This window comes from Tachyglossus aculeatus, chromosome 1 (assembly GCF_015852505.1).
Source record: "Tachyglossus aculeatus isolate mTacAcu1 chromosome 1, mTacAcu1.pri, whole genome shotgun sequence".
In the NCBI taxonomy this organism is placed as follows: Eukaryota; Metazoa; Chordata; class Mammalia; order Monotremata; family Tachyglossidae; genus Tachyglossus; species Tachyglossus aculeatus.
The window spans coordinates 5,564,356-5,582,648 of NC_052066.1; the positions used below are offsets into that span (position 1 = coordinate 5,564,356).

At 43.9% G+C, this 18,293-nt stretch overlaps 1 protein-coding gene across 6 annotated transcripts in view; it reads left to right on the forward strand.

Moving 5' to 3' along the window:
* Window positions 1-1,181: 1,181 nt before the first annotated feature.
* Window positions 1,182-18,293, forward strand: part of LOC119930478 (serine/threonine kinase 11 interacting protein) — a 112,578-nt gene continuing 95,466 nt past the window's right edge. For 4 of the 6 annotated variants that reach the window (XM_038748804.1, XM_038748842.1, XM_038748833.1 and 1 more), the window contains exons 1-4: window positions 1,182-1,282; window positions 12,238-12,473; window positions 13,765-13,839; window positions 16,094-16,189. In XM_038748804.1, coding sequence (XP_038604732.1) covers window positions 1,210-1,282; window positions 12,238-12,473; window positions 13,765-13,839; window positions 16,094-16,189 — 480 coding nt within the window. In that variant the 5' untranslated portion in view covers window positions 1,182-1,209. The remainder of the gene's footprint in view (window positions 1,283-12,237; window positions 12,474-13,764; window positions 13,840-16,093; window positions 16,190-18,293) is intronic. The other 2 variants (XM_038748823.1, XM_038748814.1) reach the window with 2 other exon arrangements.

An 18,293-nucleotide genomic window follows, 5' to 3' on the forward strand; every position in this document is an offset into this window, starting at 1 on the left:
TCTATATGTTGCCAACTTGTACTTCCCAAGCGCTTAATACAGTGCTCTGCACACAGTAAGCGCTCAATAAATACGATTGATTGATTGATTGAATGAATGAAAGGCCTCTGGAGGAGGTGAGCAATGAGTGAATGAAAGATCTTCTGGAGGAGGTGAGTTTTCAGTAGGGATTGTCTCCCTTTATTTCTGAATTGTCCTTTCCGAGCGCTTAGTCCAGTGCTCTGCACACAATAAGCGCTCAATAAATACGATTGAATGAATGAATAAAAGGCCTTCTGGAGGAGGTGAGCTTTCAGTGGGGATGGTCTCTCTTCATTGCTGAATTGTCCTTTCCAAGCCATTAGTCCAGTGCTCTGCACCCAGTAAGCGCTCAATAAATACGGTTGAATCAATGAGCGAATGAAGTGCGAGGAGCAGCGTGGCTCAGTGGAAAAGAGCCCGGGCTTTGGAGTCAGAGGTCATGGGTTCAAATCCCGGCTCCGCCAATTGTCAGCTGACTGTGGGCAAGTCACTTAACTTCTCTGTGCCTCAGTTCCCTCATCTGTAAAATGGGGATTAAGACTGTGAGCCCCCCATGGGACAACCTGATCACCTTGTAACCTCCCCAGCGCTTAGAACAGTGCTTTGCACATAGTAAGCGCTTAATAAATGCCATTATCATATAATATATTATATAATTAATAATATTATACTATTATAATAATTATTCTAATTATTAATAATTATAATAATAATTTGTTCTCTGTCTCCCCCTTTTAGACTGTGAGCCCACTGCTGGGTAGGGACTGTCTGTAGATGTTGCCAACTTGTACTTCCCAAGCGCTTAGTACAGTGCTCCGCACACAGTAAGCGCTCAATAAATACGATTGATGATGATGATGATAAAAACGATTGAATGAATGAACGGACCTAAAAAAGACCGGTGGCCTGAAGTACCTAGGGCCGAGCGGAGGGGGCGCCCGAGAGTAACCGGGCAGGGCAGGGCGCTCTAGGGTGGCCGACTCTATGGTCCCCCGGGTGACGCCTCGGGCCGCTTTCCCGGAAGCCGGAAGTGGACGCGCAAGGCCGAGCGCCGCTCTGGGCTTCCGGCGCGGAGTCTATGGTTGGAAGGGGCACGTCCGTGTTCGGGAGGGGGAGGTGGAAGTCGCCCCCTCGGCTTCCGGTTCCGGTCTGAGGCCTCCCGCTGGCGCGGGTCCTCCGCCGGTTGCCATGGCGACGGCCCCTCAGGACGCCCCCGTGCGGGGCCTGGTGCGGAGCCTCGCCCAGCTGCTGCGGGACTCGGGTGAGCGCTTAGCGCAGGGCTCCGCGCGCGCGCACTGACCGCTCAGTACATACCCTTGAATGAATGATTGATTGTTAAGCGCCTTCAGTCATTCATTCAGTCGTATTAAGCGCTGACTGTTTTTTTTAAATGGTATTTGCTAAGCGCCTCCTAGGTGACAAGCACTGTTTTAAGCGCTGAGTAATAATAATAATAATAATAATAATGGTATTTGTTAAGTGCCTATGTGTCAAGCACTGTTCTAAGCGCTGCGTAATAATAATAATAATAATAATAATGATGGTATTTAAGCGCCTACTGTGTGCCAAGCACTGTTCCAAGCGCTGGATAATAATAATAATAATAATAATAATAATGATAGTATTTGTTAATCGCCTACTAGGTGCCAAGCACTGTTTTAAGCACTGAGTAATAATAATAATAATAATAATGGTAATGGTATTTGTTAAGTGCCTATGTGTCAAGCACTGTTCTAAGCGCTGCGTAATAATAATAATAATAATGATAATGGTATTTAAGCGCCTACTGTGTGCCAAGTACTGTTCCAAGCGCTGGATAATAATAATAATAATAATAATAATGGTATTTGTTAAGCGCCTACTAGGTGCCAAGCACTGTTTTAAGCGATGGGTAATAATAATAATAATAATAGTAATGGTATTTGTTAAGTGCCTATGTGTCAAGCACTGTTCTAAGCGCTGCGTAATAATAATAATAATAATGATAATGGTATTTAAGCGCCTACTGTGTGCCAAGCACTGTTCTAAGCGCTGGGTAATAATAATAATGATAATCGTATTTGTTAAGCGCCTACTAGGTGCCAAGCACTGTTTTAAGCGCTGAGTAATAATAATAATAATAATAATAGTATTTGTTAAGTGCCTGTGTCAAGCACTGTTCTAAGCGCTGCGTAATAATAATAATGCTGATAATAATAATAATAATAATAATGGTATTTAAGCGCCTACTGTGTGCCAAGCACTGTTCTAAGCGCTGGGTAATAATAATGATAATGGTATTGGTTAAGCGCCTGCTAGGTGCCAAGCACTGCTTTAAGCGTTGAGTAATAATAATAACAATAATGGTAATGGTATTTGTTAAGTGCCTGTGTGTCAAGCACTGTTCTAAGCGCTGCATAATAATAATAATAATGATAATGGTATTTAAGCGCCTACTGTGTGCCAAGTACTGTTCTAAGCGCTGGGTAATAATAATAATAATGGTATTTGTTAAGCGCCTACGAGGTGCCAAGCACTGTTTTAAGCGCTGAGTAATAATAATGACCGCTCAGTACATACCTTTGAGTGAATGATTGATTGTTAAGCGCCTTCAGTCATTCATTCAGTCGTATTAAGCGCTGACTGTTTTTTTTAAATGGTATTTGCTAAGCGCCTCCTAGGTGACAAGCACTGTATTAAGCGCTGAGTAATAATAATAACAATAATGGTAATGGTGTTTGTTAAGTGCCTATGTGTCAAGCACTGTTCTAAGCGCTGCGTAATAATAATAATAATAATAATAATGATGGTATTTAAGCGCCTACTGTGTGCCAAGCACTGTTCCAAGCGCTGGATGATAATAATAATAATAATAATAATGATGGTATTTGTTAAGCGCCTACTAGGTGCCAAGCACTGTTTTAAGCACTGAGTAATAATAATAATAATAATAATAATGGTAATGGTATTTGTTAAGTGCCTATGTGTCAAGCACTGTTCTAAGCGCTGCGTAATAATAATAATAATAATAATGATAATGGTATTTAAGCGCCTATTGTGTGCCAAGCACTGTTCCAAGCGCTGGATAATAATAATAATAATAATAATGGTATTTGTTAAGCGCCTACTAGGTGCCAAGCACTGTTTTAAGCGATGGGTAATAATAATAATAATAATAATAATGGTAACGGTATTTGTTAAGTCCCTGTGTCAAGCACTGTTCTAAGCGCTGCGTAATAATAATAATGCTGATAATAATAATAATAATGGTATTTAAGCGCCTACTGTGTGCCAAGCACTGTTCCAAGCGCTGAATAATAATAATAATAATGCTAATAATAATGGTATTTGTTAAGCGCCTACTAGGTGCCAAGCACTGTTTTAAGCGCTGAGTAATAATAGTAATAATAATAATAATAGTAATGATATTTGCTAAGTGCCTATGTGCCAAGCACTGTTCTAAGCGCTGGATAATAATAATAATACTGATAATAATAATAATAATAATAATGGTATTTAAGCGCCTACTGTGTGCCAAGCACTGTTCTAAGCCCTGGCTAATACTAATGATAATGGTATTTGTTAAGCGCCTACTAGGTGCCAAGCACTGTTTTAAGCCCTAGGTAATAATAGTAATAGTAATAATAACAGTAATGCTATCTCTTAAGTGCCTATGTGCCAAGTACTGTTCTAAGCGCTGGGTAATAATGATAATACTGATAATAATAATAATAATGATAATAATGGTATTTAAGCGCCTACTGTGTGCCAAGCACTGTTCTAAGCGCTGGTTAATAATAATAATAATGGTATTTGTTAAGCGCCTACTAGGTGCCAAGCACTGTTTTAAGCGCTGAGTAATAATAGTAATAATACTAATAATAGTAATGGTATTTGTTAAGTGCCTATGTGTCAAGCACTGTTCTAAGCACTGGATAATAATACTGATAATAATACTAATAATGGTATTTAAGCGCCTACTATGTGCCAAGCACTGTTCTAAGCGCTGGGCAGTAATAGTGATAATGGTATTTGTTAAGCGCCTGCTAGGTGCCAAGCACTGTTTTAGGCGCTGAGTAATAATAATAATAGTAATGGTATTTAAGTGCCTATGTGCCAAGCACTGTTCTAAGCGCTGGGTAATAATGATAATACTAATACTAATACTAATAATAATAATGGTATTTAAGCACCTACTGTGTGCCAAGCACTGTTCTAAGTGCTGGGTAATAATAATAATAATAATGGTATTTGTTAAGCGCCTACTAGGTGCCAAGCACTGTTTTAAGCGCTGAGTAATAATAATAATAATAATAATAATGGTATTTGTTAAGTGCCTATGTGTCAAGCACTGTTCTAAGCGCTGCGTAATAATAATAATAATAATAATAATGGTATTTAAGCGCCTACTGTGTGCCAAGCACTGTTCTAAGCGCTGGGTAATAATAATAATGATAATGGTATTTGTTAAGCGCCTACTAGGTGCCAAGCACTGTTTTAAGCGCTGAGTAATAATACTAATAATAGTAATGGTATTTGTTAAGTGCCTATGTGTCAAGCACTGTTCTAAGCACTGGATAATAATAATAATACTGATAATAATACTAATAATGGTATTTAAGCGCCTACTGTGTGCCAAGCACTGTTCTAAGCGCTGGGTAATAATAATGATAATGGTATTTGTTAAGCGCCTACTAGGTGCCAAGCACTGTTTCAAGCGCTGAGTAATAATAGTAATAATACTAATAATAGTAATGGTATTTGTTAAGTGCCTATGTGTCAAGCACTGTTCTAAGCGCTGCGTAATAATAATAATAATACTGATAATAATACTAATAATGGTATTTAAGCGCCTACTGTGTGCCAAGCACTGTTCCAAGCCCTGGATAATAATAATAATAATGGTATTAAGCGCCTACTAGGTGCCAAGCACTGTTTTAAGCGCTGAGTAATAATGATAATAATAGTAATGGTATTTAAATGCCTATGTGTCAAGCACTGTTCTAAGCGCTGCGTAATAATAATAATACTGATAACAATAATAATGATATTTAAGCGCCTACTGTGTGCCAAGCACTGTTCTAAGCGCTGGGTAATAATAATAATGATAACGGTATTTGTTAAGCGCCTACTAGGTGCCAAGCACTGTTTTAAGCGCTGAGTAATAATAGTAATGATAATAATAGTAGTAATGGTGTTTGTTAAGTGCCTATGTGTTAAGCACTGTTCTAAGCGCTGCATAATAATAATAATGATAATACTGATAGTAATAATAATAATGATATTTAAGCGCCTACTGTGTGCCAAGTACTGTTCTAAGCGCTGGGTAATAATAATGATAATGGTATTTGTTAAGCGCCTACTAGGTGCCAAGCACTGTTTTAAGCGCTGAGTAATAATAATGACCGCTCAGTACATACCCTTGAGTGAATGATTGATTGTTAAGTGCCTTCAGTCATTCAATCAGTCGTATTAAGCGCTGACTGTTTTTTTTAAATGGTATTTGTTAAGCGCCTGCTAGGTGCCAAGCACTGTATTAAGCGCTGAGTAATAATAATAACAATAATGGTAATGGTGTTTGTTAAGTGCCTATGTGTCAAGCCCTGTTCTAAGCGCTGCGTAATAATAATAATAATACTGATAATAATAATAATAATAATAATGGTATTTAATTAAGCGCCTACTGTGTGCCAAGCACTGTTCCAAGCGCTGGATAATAATAATAATGATAATGGTATTTGTTAAGCGCCTACTAGGTGCCAAGCACTGTTTTAAGCGCTGAGTAATAATAATAATAATGGTAATGGTATTTGTTAAGTGCCTATGTGTCAAGCACTGTTCTAAGCGCTGCGTAATAATAATGGTAATACTGATAATAATACTAATAATGGTATTTAAGCGCCTACTGTGTGCCAAGCACTGTTCTAAGCGCTGGGTAATAATAATGATAATGGTGTTTGTTAAGCGCCTACTAGGTGCCAAGCACTGTTTTAGGCGCTGAGTAATAATAATAATAGTAATGGTATTTAAGTGCCTATGTGCCAAGCACTGTTCTAAGCGCTGGGTAATAATGATAATACTGATAATAATAATAATAATAATAATAATAATAATAATAATAATGGTATTTAAGCACCTACTGTGTGCCAAGCACTGTTCTAAGTGCTGGGTAATAATAATAATAATAATAATGGTACTTGTTAAGCGCCTACTAGGTGCCAAGCACTGTTTTAAGCGCTGAGTAATAATAATAATAATAATGGTAATGGTATTTGTTAAGTGCCTATGTGTCAAGCACTGTTCTAAGCGCTGCGTAATAATAATACTGATAATAATAATAATAATGGTATTTAAGCGCCTACTGTTTGCCAAGCACTGTTCTAAGCGCTGGGTAATAATAATGATAATGGTATTTGTTAAGCGCTTACTATGTGCCAAGCACTGTTTTAAGCGCTGAGTAATAATAGTAATAATAATAATAATAGTAATGGTATTTAAGTGCCTATGTGTCAAGCACTGTTCTAAGCGCTGCATAATAATAATAATACGGATAATAATAGTAATAATGATATTTAAGCACCTACTGTGTGCCAAGCACTGTTCTAAGCGCTGGGTAATAATGATAATGGTATTTGTTAAGCGCCTACTAGGTGTCAAGCACTGTTTTAAGCACCGAGTAATAATAATAATAATAATTGTAATGGTATTTGTTAAGTGCCTATGTGTCAAGCACTGTTATAAGCGCTGGATAATAATAATAATACTGACAATAATACTAATAATGGTATTTAAGCGCCTACTGTGTTCCAAGCACTGTTCTAAGCGCTGGGTAATAATAATGATAATGGTATTTGTTAAGCGCCTACTATGTGCCAAGCACTGTTTTAAGAGCTGGGTAATAATAGTATTATTATTATTATTATATTATAAATAATAATTATGTATGATATATTATATTAATCAATCAATCGTATTTATTGACTTGTCCAACTTGTCCTTCCCAAGCGCTTAGTCCAGTGCTCCGCACACGGTGAGCGGTCAATAAATATGATTGAATGAATGAATGAATATGTTGCCAACTTGTCCTTCCCAAGCGCTTAGTCCGGTGCTCCGCACACGGTGAGCGCTCAATAAATAGGATTGAATGAATGAATATGTTGCCAACTTGTCCTTTCCAAGCGCTTAGTCCAGTGCTTCCCACACGGTAAGTGCTCAATAAATACGATTGAATGAATGAATGAATATGTTGCCAAATTGCCCTTTCCAAGCGCTTAGTCCAGTGCTCCGCACACGGTAAGGGCTCAATAAGTGCGATTGAATGAATGAATATGTTGCCAACTTGCCCTTCCCAAGCGCTTAGTCCAGTGCTCCGCACACGGTAAGGGCTCAATAAATACGATTGAATGAATGAATGAATATGTTGCCAACTTGGCCTTCCCAAGCGCTTAGTCCAGTGCTCCGCACATGGTGAGCAATCAATAAATATGATTGAATGAACGAATGAATGAATATGTTGCCAACTTGTCTTTCCCAAGCGCTTAGTCCAGTGCTCTGCACACGGTAAGTGCTCAATAAATACGATTGAATGAATGAATATGTTGCCAACTTGTCCTTCCCAAGTGCTTAGTCCAGTGCTCTGCACACAGTAAGTGCTCAGTAAGTATGAATGAATGAATATGTTGCCAACTTGTCCTTTCCAAGCGCTTAGTCCAGTGCTCCGCACTTGGTAAGTGCTCAATAAATACGATCGAATGAGTGAATCATCATCATCATCATCAATCGTATTGATTGAGCGCTTACTGTGTGCAGAGCACTGTACTAAGCGCTTGGGAAGTCCAAATTGGCAACATCTAGAGACAGTCCCTACCCAACAGTGGGCTCACAGTCTAAAAGGAGGAGACAGAGAACAAAGCCAAACATACTAACAAAATAAAATAGTGAATGAATGAAAATGTTGCCAACCTGTCCTTCCCTAGCGCTTAGTCCAGTGCTCCGCACACGGTAAGCGCTCAATAAATACGATTGAATGAATGAATGTTGCCAAATTGTCCTTCCCAAGCGCTTAGTCCAGTGCTCCGCACACGGTAAGCGCTCAATAAATACGATTGAATGAATGAATGAATATGTTGCCAGCTTGTCCTACCCAAGCGCTTAGTCCAGTGCTCCACACACGGTGAGCGCTCAATAAATACGAATGATTGAATGAATGAATGAATATGTTGCCAACTGGTCCTTCCCAAGCGCTTAGTCCAGTGCTCCACGCATGGTAAGTGCTCAATAAATAGGATTGAATGAATGAATGAATATGTTGCCAACTTGTCCTTCCCAAGCGCTTAGTCCAGTGCTCTGCACACAGTAAGCTCTCAATAAATAGGATTAATTGAATGAATGAATGAATATGTTGCCAACTTGTCCTTCCCAAGCACTTAGTTCAGTGCTCCGCACACGGTGAGCGCTCAATAAATATGATTGAATGAATGAATATGTTGCCACCTTGCCCTTCCCAAGCGCTTAGTCCAGTGCTCCGCACACGGTAAGTGCTCAATCAGTACGATTGAATGAATGAATATGTTGCCAACTTGTCCTTCCCAAGCGCTTAGTCCAGTGCTCCGCACACAGTAAGCGCTCAATAAGTATGAATGAATGAATATGTTGCCAACTTGTCCTTCCCAAGCGCTCAGTCCGGTGCTCCGCACGCGGTAAGCGCTCAATAAGTACGATTGAATGAATATGTCGCCAACTTGTCCTTCCCAAGCGCTCAGTCCGGTGCTCCGCACATGGTGAGCGCTCAATAAATGCGATTGAATGAATGAATGACTACGTTGTCAACTTGTCCTTCCCAAGCGCTCAATAAGTATGAATGAACGAATGAATATGTTGCCAACTTGTCCTTCCCAAGCGCTCAGTCCAGTGCTCCGCACACGGTGAGCGCTCAATAAATGCGATTGAATGAATGAATATGTTGCCAACTTGTCCTTCCCAAGCGCTCAGTCCGGTGCTCTGCACACAGTAAGCCTTTATTATGATGATTACAAGAGCACTGCACTAAGCTCTTAAGAAACAAGCGCTCAATAAATAGGATCGAATGAATGAATGCCCTTATCATGATTATTACAAGAGCACTGCACTAAGCTCTTAAGAAACAAGCGCTCAATAAATAGGATCGAATGAATGAATGCCCTTATCATGATTATTACAAGAGCACTGCACTAAGCTCTTAAGAAACAAGCGCTCAATAAATAGGATCGAATGAATGAATGCCCTTATGATTATTACAGGAGCACTGTACTAGGCGCTTGGGAAACAAGCGCTCAATAAATAGGATTGACTGACTGAATGCCCTTATGATGATTAGTACAAGAGCACTGTACTAGGCACTTGGGAAACAAGCGCTCAATAAATAGGACTGAATGCCCTTATGATGATGATTCCAAGAGCACTGCACTGAGCTCTTAAGAAACAAGCGCTCAATAAATAGGACTGAATGACTGAATGCCCTTATGATGATTAGTACAAGAGCACTGTACTAGGCACTTGGGAAACAAGCGCTCAATAAATAGGATTGACTGACTGAATGCCCTTATGATGATTAGTACAAGAGCACTGTACTAGGCACTTGGGAAACAAGCGCTCAATAAATAGGACTGAATGCCCTTATGATGATGATTCCAAGAGCACTGCACTAAGCTCTTAAGAAACAAGCGCTCAATAAATAGGACTGAATGACTGAATGCCCTTATGATGATTATTACAAGAGCACTGTACTAGGCACTTGGGAAACAAGCGCTCAATAAATAGGATTGACTGACTGAATGCCCTTATGATGATTAGTACAAGAGCACTGTACTAGGCACTTGGGAAACAAGCGCTCAATAAATAGGACTGAATGCCCTTATGATGACGATTCCAAGAGCACTGCACTAAGCTCTTAAGAAACAAGCGCTCAATAAATAGGACTGAATGCCCTTATGATGATTATTACAAGAGCACTGTACTAGGCGCTTGGGAAACAAGCGCTCAATAAATAGGATTGACTGACTGAATGCCCTTATGATGATTAGTACAAGAGCACTGTACTAGGCACTTGGGAAACAAGCGCTCAATAAATAGGACTGAATGCCCTTATGATGATGATTCCAAGAGCACTGCACTGAGCTCTTAAGAAACAAGCGCTCAATAAATAGGACTGAATGACTGAATGCCCTTATGATGATTAGTACAAGAGCACTGTACTAGGCGCTTGGGAAACAAGCGCTCAATAAATAGGATTGACTGACTGAATGCCCTTATGATGATTAGTACAAGAGCACTGTACTAGGCACTTGGGAAACAAGCGCTCAATAAATAGGACTGAATGCCCTTATGATGATGATTCCAAGAGCACTGCACTAAGCTCTTAAGAAACAAGCGCTCAATAAATAGGACTGAATGACTGAATGCCCTTATGATGATTAGTACAAGAGCACTGTACTAGGCACTTGGGAAACAAGCGCTCAATAAATAGGACTGAATGCCCTTATGATGATGATTCCAAGAGCACTGCACTAAGCTCTTAAGAGACAAGCGCTCAATAAATAGGACTGAATGACTGAATGCCCTTATGATGATTAGTACAAGAGCACTGTACTAGGCACTTGGGAAACAAGCGCTCAATAAATAGGACTGAATGCCCTTATGATGATGATTCCAAGAGCACTGCACTAAGCTCTTAAGAGACAAGTGCTCAATAAATAGGACTGAATGCCCTTATGATGATTAGTACAAGAGCACTGTACTAGGCACTTGGGAAACAAGCGCTCAATAAATAGGACTGAATGCCCTTATGATGACGATTCCAAGAGCACTGCACTAAGCTCTTAAGAGACAAGCGCTCAATAAATAGGACTGAATGACTGAATGCCCTTATGATGATTAGTACAAGAGCACTGTACTAGGCACTTGGGAAACAAGCGCTCAATAAATAGGACTGAATGCCCTTATGATGATGATTCCAAGAGCACTGAACTAAGCTCTTAAGAAACAAGCGCTCAATAAATAGGACTGAATGACTGAATGCCCTTATGATGATTAGTACAAGAGCACTGTACTAGGCACTTGGGAAACAAGCGCTCAATAAATAGGACTGAATGCCCTTATGATGATGATTCCAAGAGCACTGCACTAAGCTCTTAAGAGACAAGCGCTCAATAAATAGGACTGAATGACTGAATGCCCTTATGATGATTAGTACAAGAGCACTGTACTAGGCACTTGGGAAACAAGCGCTCAATAAATAGGACTGAATGCCCTTATGATGATGATTCCAAGAGCACTGCACTAAGCTCTTAAGAGACAAGTGCTCAATAAATAGGACTGAATGCCCTTATGATGATTAGTACAAGAGCACTGTACTAGGCACTTGGGAAACAAGCGCTCAATAAATAGGACTGAATGCCCTTATGATGACGATTCCAAGAGCACTGCACTAAGCTCTTAAGAGACAAGCGCTCAATAAATAGGACTGAATGACTGAATGCCCTTATGATGATTAGTACAAGAGCACTGTACTAGGCACTTGGGAAACAAGCGCTCAATAAATAGGACTGAATGCCCTTATGATGATGATTCCAAGAGCACTGAACTAAGCTCTTAAGAAACAAGCGCTCAATAAATAGGACTGAATGACTGAATGCCCTTATGATGATTAGTACAAGAGCACTGTACTAGGCACTTGGGAAACAAGCGCTCAATAAATAGGACTGAATGCCCTTATGATGATGATTCCAAGAGCACTGCACTAAGCTCTTAAGAGACAAGCGCTCAATAAATAGGACTGAATGCCCTTATGATGATGATTACAAGAGCACTGCACTAAGCTCTTAAGAAACAAGCGCTCAATAAATAGGACTGAATGCCCTTATTATGATTATTACAAGAGCACTGTACTAGGCGCTTGGGAAGCAAGTGCTCAATAAATACGACAGAATAACCGAATGCCCTTATCATGACGATTACAAGAGCGCTGTACTAGGCACTTGGGAAGCAAGCGCTCAATAAATAGGACCGAATGACTGAATGCCCTTCTGATGATTAGTACAGGAGCACTGTACTAGGCGCCCAAGAAAGGAGTGGTGGGGGAGAGGGGGAGGGCGGCCGTGCGTGGGCACCTGGTGCTGTGCTAAGCGTCCAGACAGTAGGAGCTGAGTGAGGGAGGGAGTGAGTGAGTGAGTGAGTGAGTGAGTGTGTGCGTGCCCTCAGGGGAGGAGGTGGTGTCGGGCCGGAGCCTGCTGACGCTGCCCACGGCCACGCTGCGGGATTTGCTGCGGGAGCTGGAGCCGCTGCTGGGCCCCAGGGGGCAGGGCCAAGGTCAAGGTCAAGGTCAAGGCCAAGGTCACGGCGGGTTCGTGTCCCTGCCGTCGCACCCGTCGGGCTCCCCGCACCTCCTCCGCCTCCAGTTCCTCTTCGACGTCCTGCAGAGCGCCCCGCGCCTCAAGGTGACCGGCGGGGGGCGGGGCCCCGGCCAAGGGGGGGGGGGGGGGAGCGGCCCGCCGATTGGCGGAGCGCGGGGCCCGGGGGCGGGGCCCGGGGGGGGAGCGGCCCGCCGGTTGGCTGGGCTCGGGGAGGGGGCGGGGCCGGAGGGGGGGAGGGGGCGTGGTCCGAGGAGGGAATGGGCGGGTCGCGGGGGGGAGGGGCGTGGCCTGTGGGGGGAGGGGCGTGTCTGGGGCTGAAGGGGCGTGGTCAATCAATCAATCAATCAATCGTATTTATTGAGCGCTTACTATGTGCAGAGCACTGGACTAAGCGCTTGGGAAGTACAAATTGGCATCACATGGAGACAGTCCCTACCCAACAGTGGGCTCACAGTCTAAAAGGGGGAGACAGAGAACAGAACCAAACATACCAACCAAATAAAATAAGTAGGATAGACATGTACAAGTAAAATAAATAAATAAATAAATAAATAGAGTGATAAATATGGTCTGAGGAGGGAGGGGTGTGGCCCGAGGAGGGGCGTGGCCCGTGGAAGGGGGAGGCGTGGCTTGAGGAGGGGAGGGGGCGTGGACTGGGATGAAGGGGCGTGTCCGGAGGAAGGAGGGGGCGTGGCCTGGGGAGGGTGGGCGCGGCCCGAGGGGAGGGAGTGGCCTGTGGGGGGAGGGGAGTGGCCTGGGGGAGGGCGTGGCCTGTGGAGGTTGGGGCGTGGCCTGAGGAGGGAGGGGGCCTGACCCGTGGGGGAGGGGCGTGGCCTGCCTGACGAGAGAGAGCGTGGCCTTCGAAGGGAGGGGCGTGGCCTGAGGAAGGAGGGGCGTGACCTGAGGGGGAGGGGGCGTGTCCTGGGGATGTAGGGGGCGTGTCCCGAGGAGGGAGGGGCTTGGCCTGAGGAAGGAGGGGCGTGACCTGAGGGGGGAGGGAGGGTGTCCCGGGGAGGTAGGGGGCGTGTCCCGGGGAGGGTGGGGGTGCGACCTGAGGAGGGAGGGGGCGTGGCCTGAGGAAGGAGGGGCGCTTCCAGAGGGGGAGGGGCGTGGCCTGGAGAGGGAGGGGCGTGGCCTGCGGAGGGAGGGGGCGTGACCCGTGGGGGGCGGTTCCTGAGGAGGAAGGGGGCGTGGCCTCAGAAAGGGGGGGCGTGACCTGACGGGGGAGGGGCGTGTCCTGAGGAGGGAGGGGGGCGTGGCCTGGGGAGGAAGGTGGCTGACCCGTGGGGAGGGGCGTGGCCTGAGGGGGAGGGGCGTGTCCTGAGGAGGGAGGAGTCACGTGCCCCCGTTTCCTTCTCTCCCCCGCCCCCCGCAGCTGGTGCAGGCCGGGCCCCAGTGCCCGCCGGGCCCCGTCCACCTCTTCCCCTTCAAGGCCCTGCGACAGCTCGAGGTAACCGTCATTACCGCGCGGGTAATTAACCGGCAATGTCATCATCATCATCATTATCATGGTTACACTCAGGATTGACAATCGTCAGCAGCATGGTTACACACATAATTAACAATCATCGTCATCATCATCATGGTTACACTCATCGTCACCGTCACCATCATTATGGTTACACTCATAATTAACAATCATCATCATGGTTACACTCATAATTAACAATCATCATCACGGTTACACTCATAATTAACAATCATCATCATCATCATAATGGTTACACTCATAATTAACAATCATCATCATCATCATCATCATGGTTACCCTCATAATTAACCATCATCATCATCATGGTTACCCTCATAATTAACCATCATCATCATCATGGTTACACTCATAATTAACCATCATCATCATCATGGTTACGCTCATAATTAACAATCATCATCATGGTTACGCTCATAATTAACAACCATCATCATCATAGTTACACTCATAATTAACAATCATCATCATCATGGTTACGCTCATAATTAACCATCATCATCATCATCATCATCATGGTTACACTCATAATTAACAATGGCATAATTAACAATGATGGTGATGATGATCATCATCATCCTTCATTCATTCATTCAATCATATTTATTGAGCGCTTACTGTGTGCAGAGCACTGTGCTAAGCGCTTGGGAAGTACAAGTTGCAACATATAGAGACAGTCTGTACCCAACAGTGGGCTCACAGTCATCATAACAGTCATCATTCACTCATTCATTCGGTCGTATTGAGCGCTTACTGTGTGCAGAGCACTGGACTATCATCATCATCATGGGATTTGTTAAGCGCTTACTATGGGCCCAGCACTGCACTCAGCACTGGGCAGTGTTAGGGAAGCAGCATGGATCAGTGGCAAGAGCCCGGGCCTCAAAAAGTCAGAAGGTCGTGGTTTCTAATCCCGGCTCCGCCACTTAATAATAATAATGATGATGATGGCGTTTATTAAGCACTTACTATGTGCCAGGCACTGGTCTAAGAGCTGGGGAGGTTGCAAGGTGATGAGGTTGTCCCATGGGAGGGCTCACAGTCCTCATCCCCATTTTCCAGATGAGGTCACTGAGGCTCAAAGAAGTGAAGTGACTTGCCCAAAGTCACCCAGCTGACAAGTGGCGGAGCCGGGATTTGAACCCATGACCTCTGACTCCCAAGCCCGGGCTCTTTCCTCTGAGCCACGCTGCTTGACTAGCCCAAGGCCACACAGCAGGCAGGTGGCAGAGTTCAGATTAGAACCCACGACTTAATACTACTACTAATAATAATGATAGCATTTATTAAGCGCTTACTATGTGCAAAGCACTGTTGTAAGCACTGGGGAGGTTACAAGGTTACTTCTGACCCCTAAACCCGGGCTCTTGCCACTGAGCCACGCTGCTTCCCCTCCTGTGTGCAGAGCACTGTACTAAGCGCTTGGGGAAGTGCAATACCTCGACAGACGCATTCCCTGCCCGCAGCAAGTTGACCGTGTAGAGGACTCCCCCGTTTTCCAGGTGAGGGAACTGAGGCTCAGAGAAGTGAAGTGACTTGCCCGGGGGTCACACAGCAAACAAACGGTGGAGGCGGGATTAGAACAATAATAATAATAATAATAATAATAATAATAATAATAATGATGGCATTAATTAAGCTCTTACTACTTGGAGAAGCAGTGTGGCTCAGTGGAAAGAGCCCGGGCTTTGGAGTCAGAGGTCGTGGGTTCAAATCCCGGCTCTGCCACTTGTCAGCCGTGCGACTTCGGGCAAGTCACTTCACTTCTCTGGGCCTCAGTTCCCTCATCTGTAAAATGGGGATGAAGACTGTGAGTCCCACGTGGGACAACCCGATTACCTCGTATCTCCCCCAGCGCTTAGAACAGGGCCTGGCGCATAGTAAGCGCGTAACAAATACCAACATTTTATTTTTATTTAGGTGCAAAGCACTGTTCTAAGTGCCGGGGAGGTTACAGGGTGATCAGGTTGCCCCACGGGGGGCTCACAGTCGTTATTCCCATTTGACAGGTGAGGAAACTGAGGCACAGAGAAGTGACTGGCCCGGGGTCGCACAGCAGACAAGTGGTGGAGGCGGGATTAGAACCCGTGACCTGACTCCCCCGGCCCGGGCTCTTTCCACTGAGCCACGCTGCTTCTCCCAGGGGAGGGGGCGACCCCCTCCCTCCGTTCCTCCCGCCCTTCCTCCTCTGAGCCTCGGTCCCCTTCTCCCGCAGCTGCATGGCGTCCCCCTGCAATGGCTCCGCGGGTTGCGAGGCGTCTACTCCAGTCTCCAGACCCTGGTCTGCAGCCGCAGTCTCCACACGCTACAGGTCGGGGGGCTTCTCACACCCGGGGACGGGGGGCTCTCCGTGCCCCGGGGCAGGCGGGGCTGGCGGGTGTCTTCCCATCATCATCATCATTCATTCATTCATTCAGTCGTATTTAATCAATCAATCAATCAATCAATCATTTATTGAGCGCTTACTTTGTGCAGAGCACTGTACTAAGCGCTTGGGAAGTCCAAGTCGGCAACATTCATTCATTCATTCAATCGTGTTTATTGAGCGCTTACCGTGTGCAGAGCACTGTACTAAGTGCTTGGGAAGTCCAAGTCGGCAACATTCATTCATTCAATTGTATTTATTGAGCACTTACCGTGTGCAGAGCACTGGACTAAGCGCTTGGGAAGTACAAGTCGACAACATACAGAGGGGTCCCTGCCCAACAGCGGGCTCACAGCCTAGAAGGGGGAGACGGACAACAAAACATATGAACAAAATAAAATAAATAGAATAAATATGTACAAGTAAAATAAATACATAAATATTCATTCATTCAATCGTATTTATTGAGCGCTTACTGTGTGCAGAGCACTGGACTAAGTGCTTGGGAAGTACAAGTTGGCAACATACAGAGACGGTCCTTGCCCAACAGCGGGCCCACAGTTTAGAAGGGGGAGACGGACAACAAAACAAAACATATGAACAAAATAAAATAAATAGAATAAATATGTGCAAGTAAAATAAATAAGTAAATATTCATTCATTCATTCAGTAGTATTTATTGAGCGCTTACTGTGTGCAGAGCACTGGACTAAGCGCTTGGGAAGTCCAAGTCGACAACATACAGAGACGGTCCCTGCCCAACAGCGGGCTCACAGCCTAGAAGGGGGAGACGGACAACAAAACAAAACATATGAACAAAATAAAATAAATAGAATAAATATGTACAAGTAAAATAAATGAATAAATATTCATTCATTCATTCAATCGTATTTATTGAGCGCTCACTGTGTGCAGAGCACTAGACTAAGCGCTTGGGAAGTACAAGTTGGCAACATGTAGTGACGGTCCCTACCCAACACTGGGCTCACAGTCTAGAAGGGGGAGACAGAGAACAAAAGAAAACATATTAATAAAATAAATAGAATAAATATGTACAAATAAAATAAATAAATAGAGTAATAAATGCGTACAAACATATATAAATATATACAGGTGCTGTGGGGAGGGGAAGGAGGTAAGGCGGCAATGGGGAGGGACGTACTGTGTGCAGAGCACTGTACTAAGCGTTTGGGAAGTCCAAGTTGGCAACATACAGAGATGGTCCCTGCCCGTCAGCGGGCCCACAGTCTAGGAGGGGGAGACAGAGAACAAAACAAAACATATTAACAAAATAAAATAAATAGAATAAATATGTACAAGTAAAATAGAGTAATAAATATGTACACCATCATTCATTCATTCATTCAGTCGTATTTATTGAGCGCTTACTGTGTGCAGAGCACTGTATTAAGTGCTTGGGAATCAATCAGTCAATCAATCGTATTTATTGAGCGCTCACTGTGTGCAGAGCACTGTACTAAGCACTTGGGAAGTACAAGTTGGCAACATATAGAGACAGACCCTACCCAACAGTGGGCTCACAGTCTAGAAGGGGAAGTCCAAGTTGGCCACATACAGAGACGGTCCCTGCCCGTCAGCGGGCTGACAGTCTAGAAGGGGGAGACAGAGAACAAAACAAAACATATTAACAAAATAAAATAAATAGAATAAATATGTACAAGTAAAATAAATAGAGTAATAAATAGGTACATCATCCTCATCATCGGTGATATTGATTGAACACTTCCCGTGTGTAGAGCACTGCACTGAGCACTTGGGAGAGTGCGGTACACAGCGTTGGTAGACCCATTCTCGGCCCTCAAATTTACAAACTTCCATCAATCAGCTGGTATTTCTTGAGTGCTGTACTAAGCACTTGGGCGAGAACAACCCAACAGACTGAGCCCCCTTTTTCCTCTCCTCCTCCCCATCCTCCCCCCACCCTAGCTCCTTCCCCTCCCCGCAGCACCTGTACCTTTCATTAAGTCATTCATTCAATCGTATTTATTGAGCGCTTACTGTGTGCAGAGCACTGGACTAAGCGCTTGGG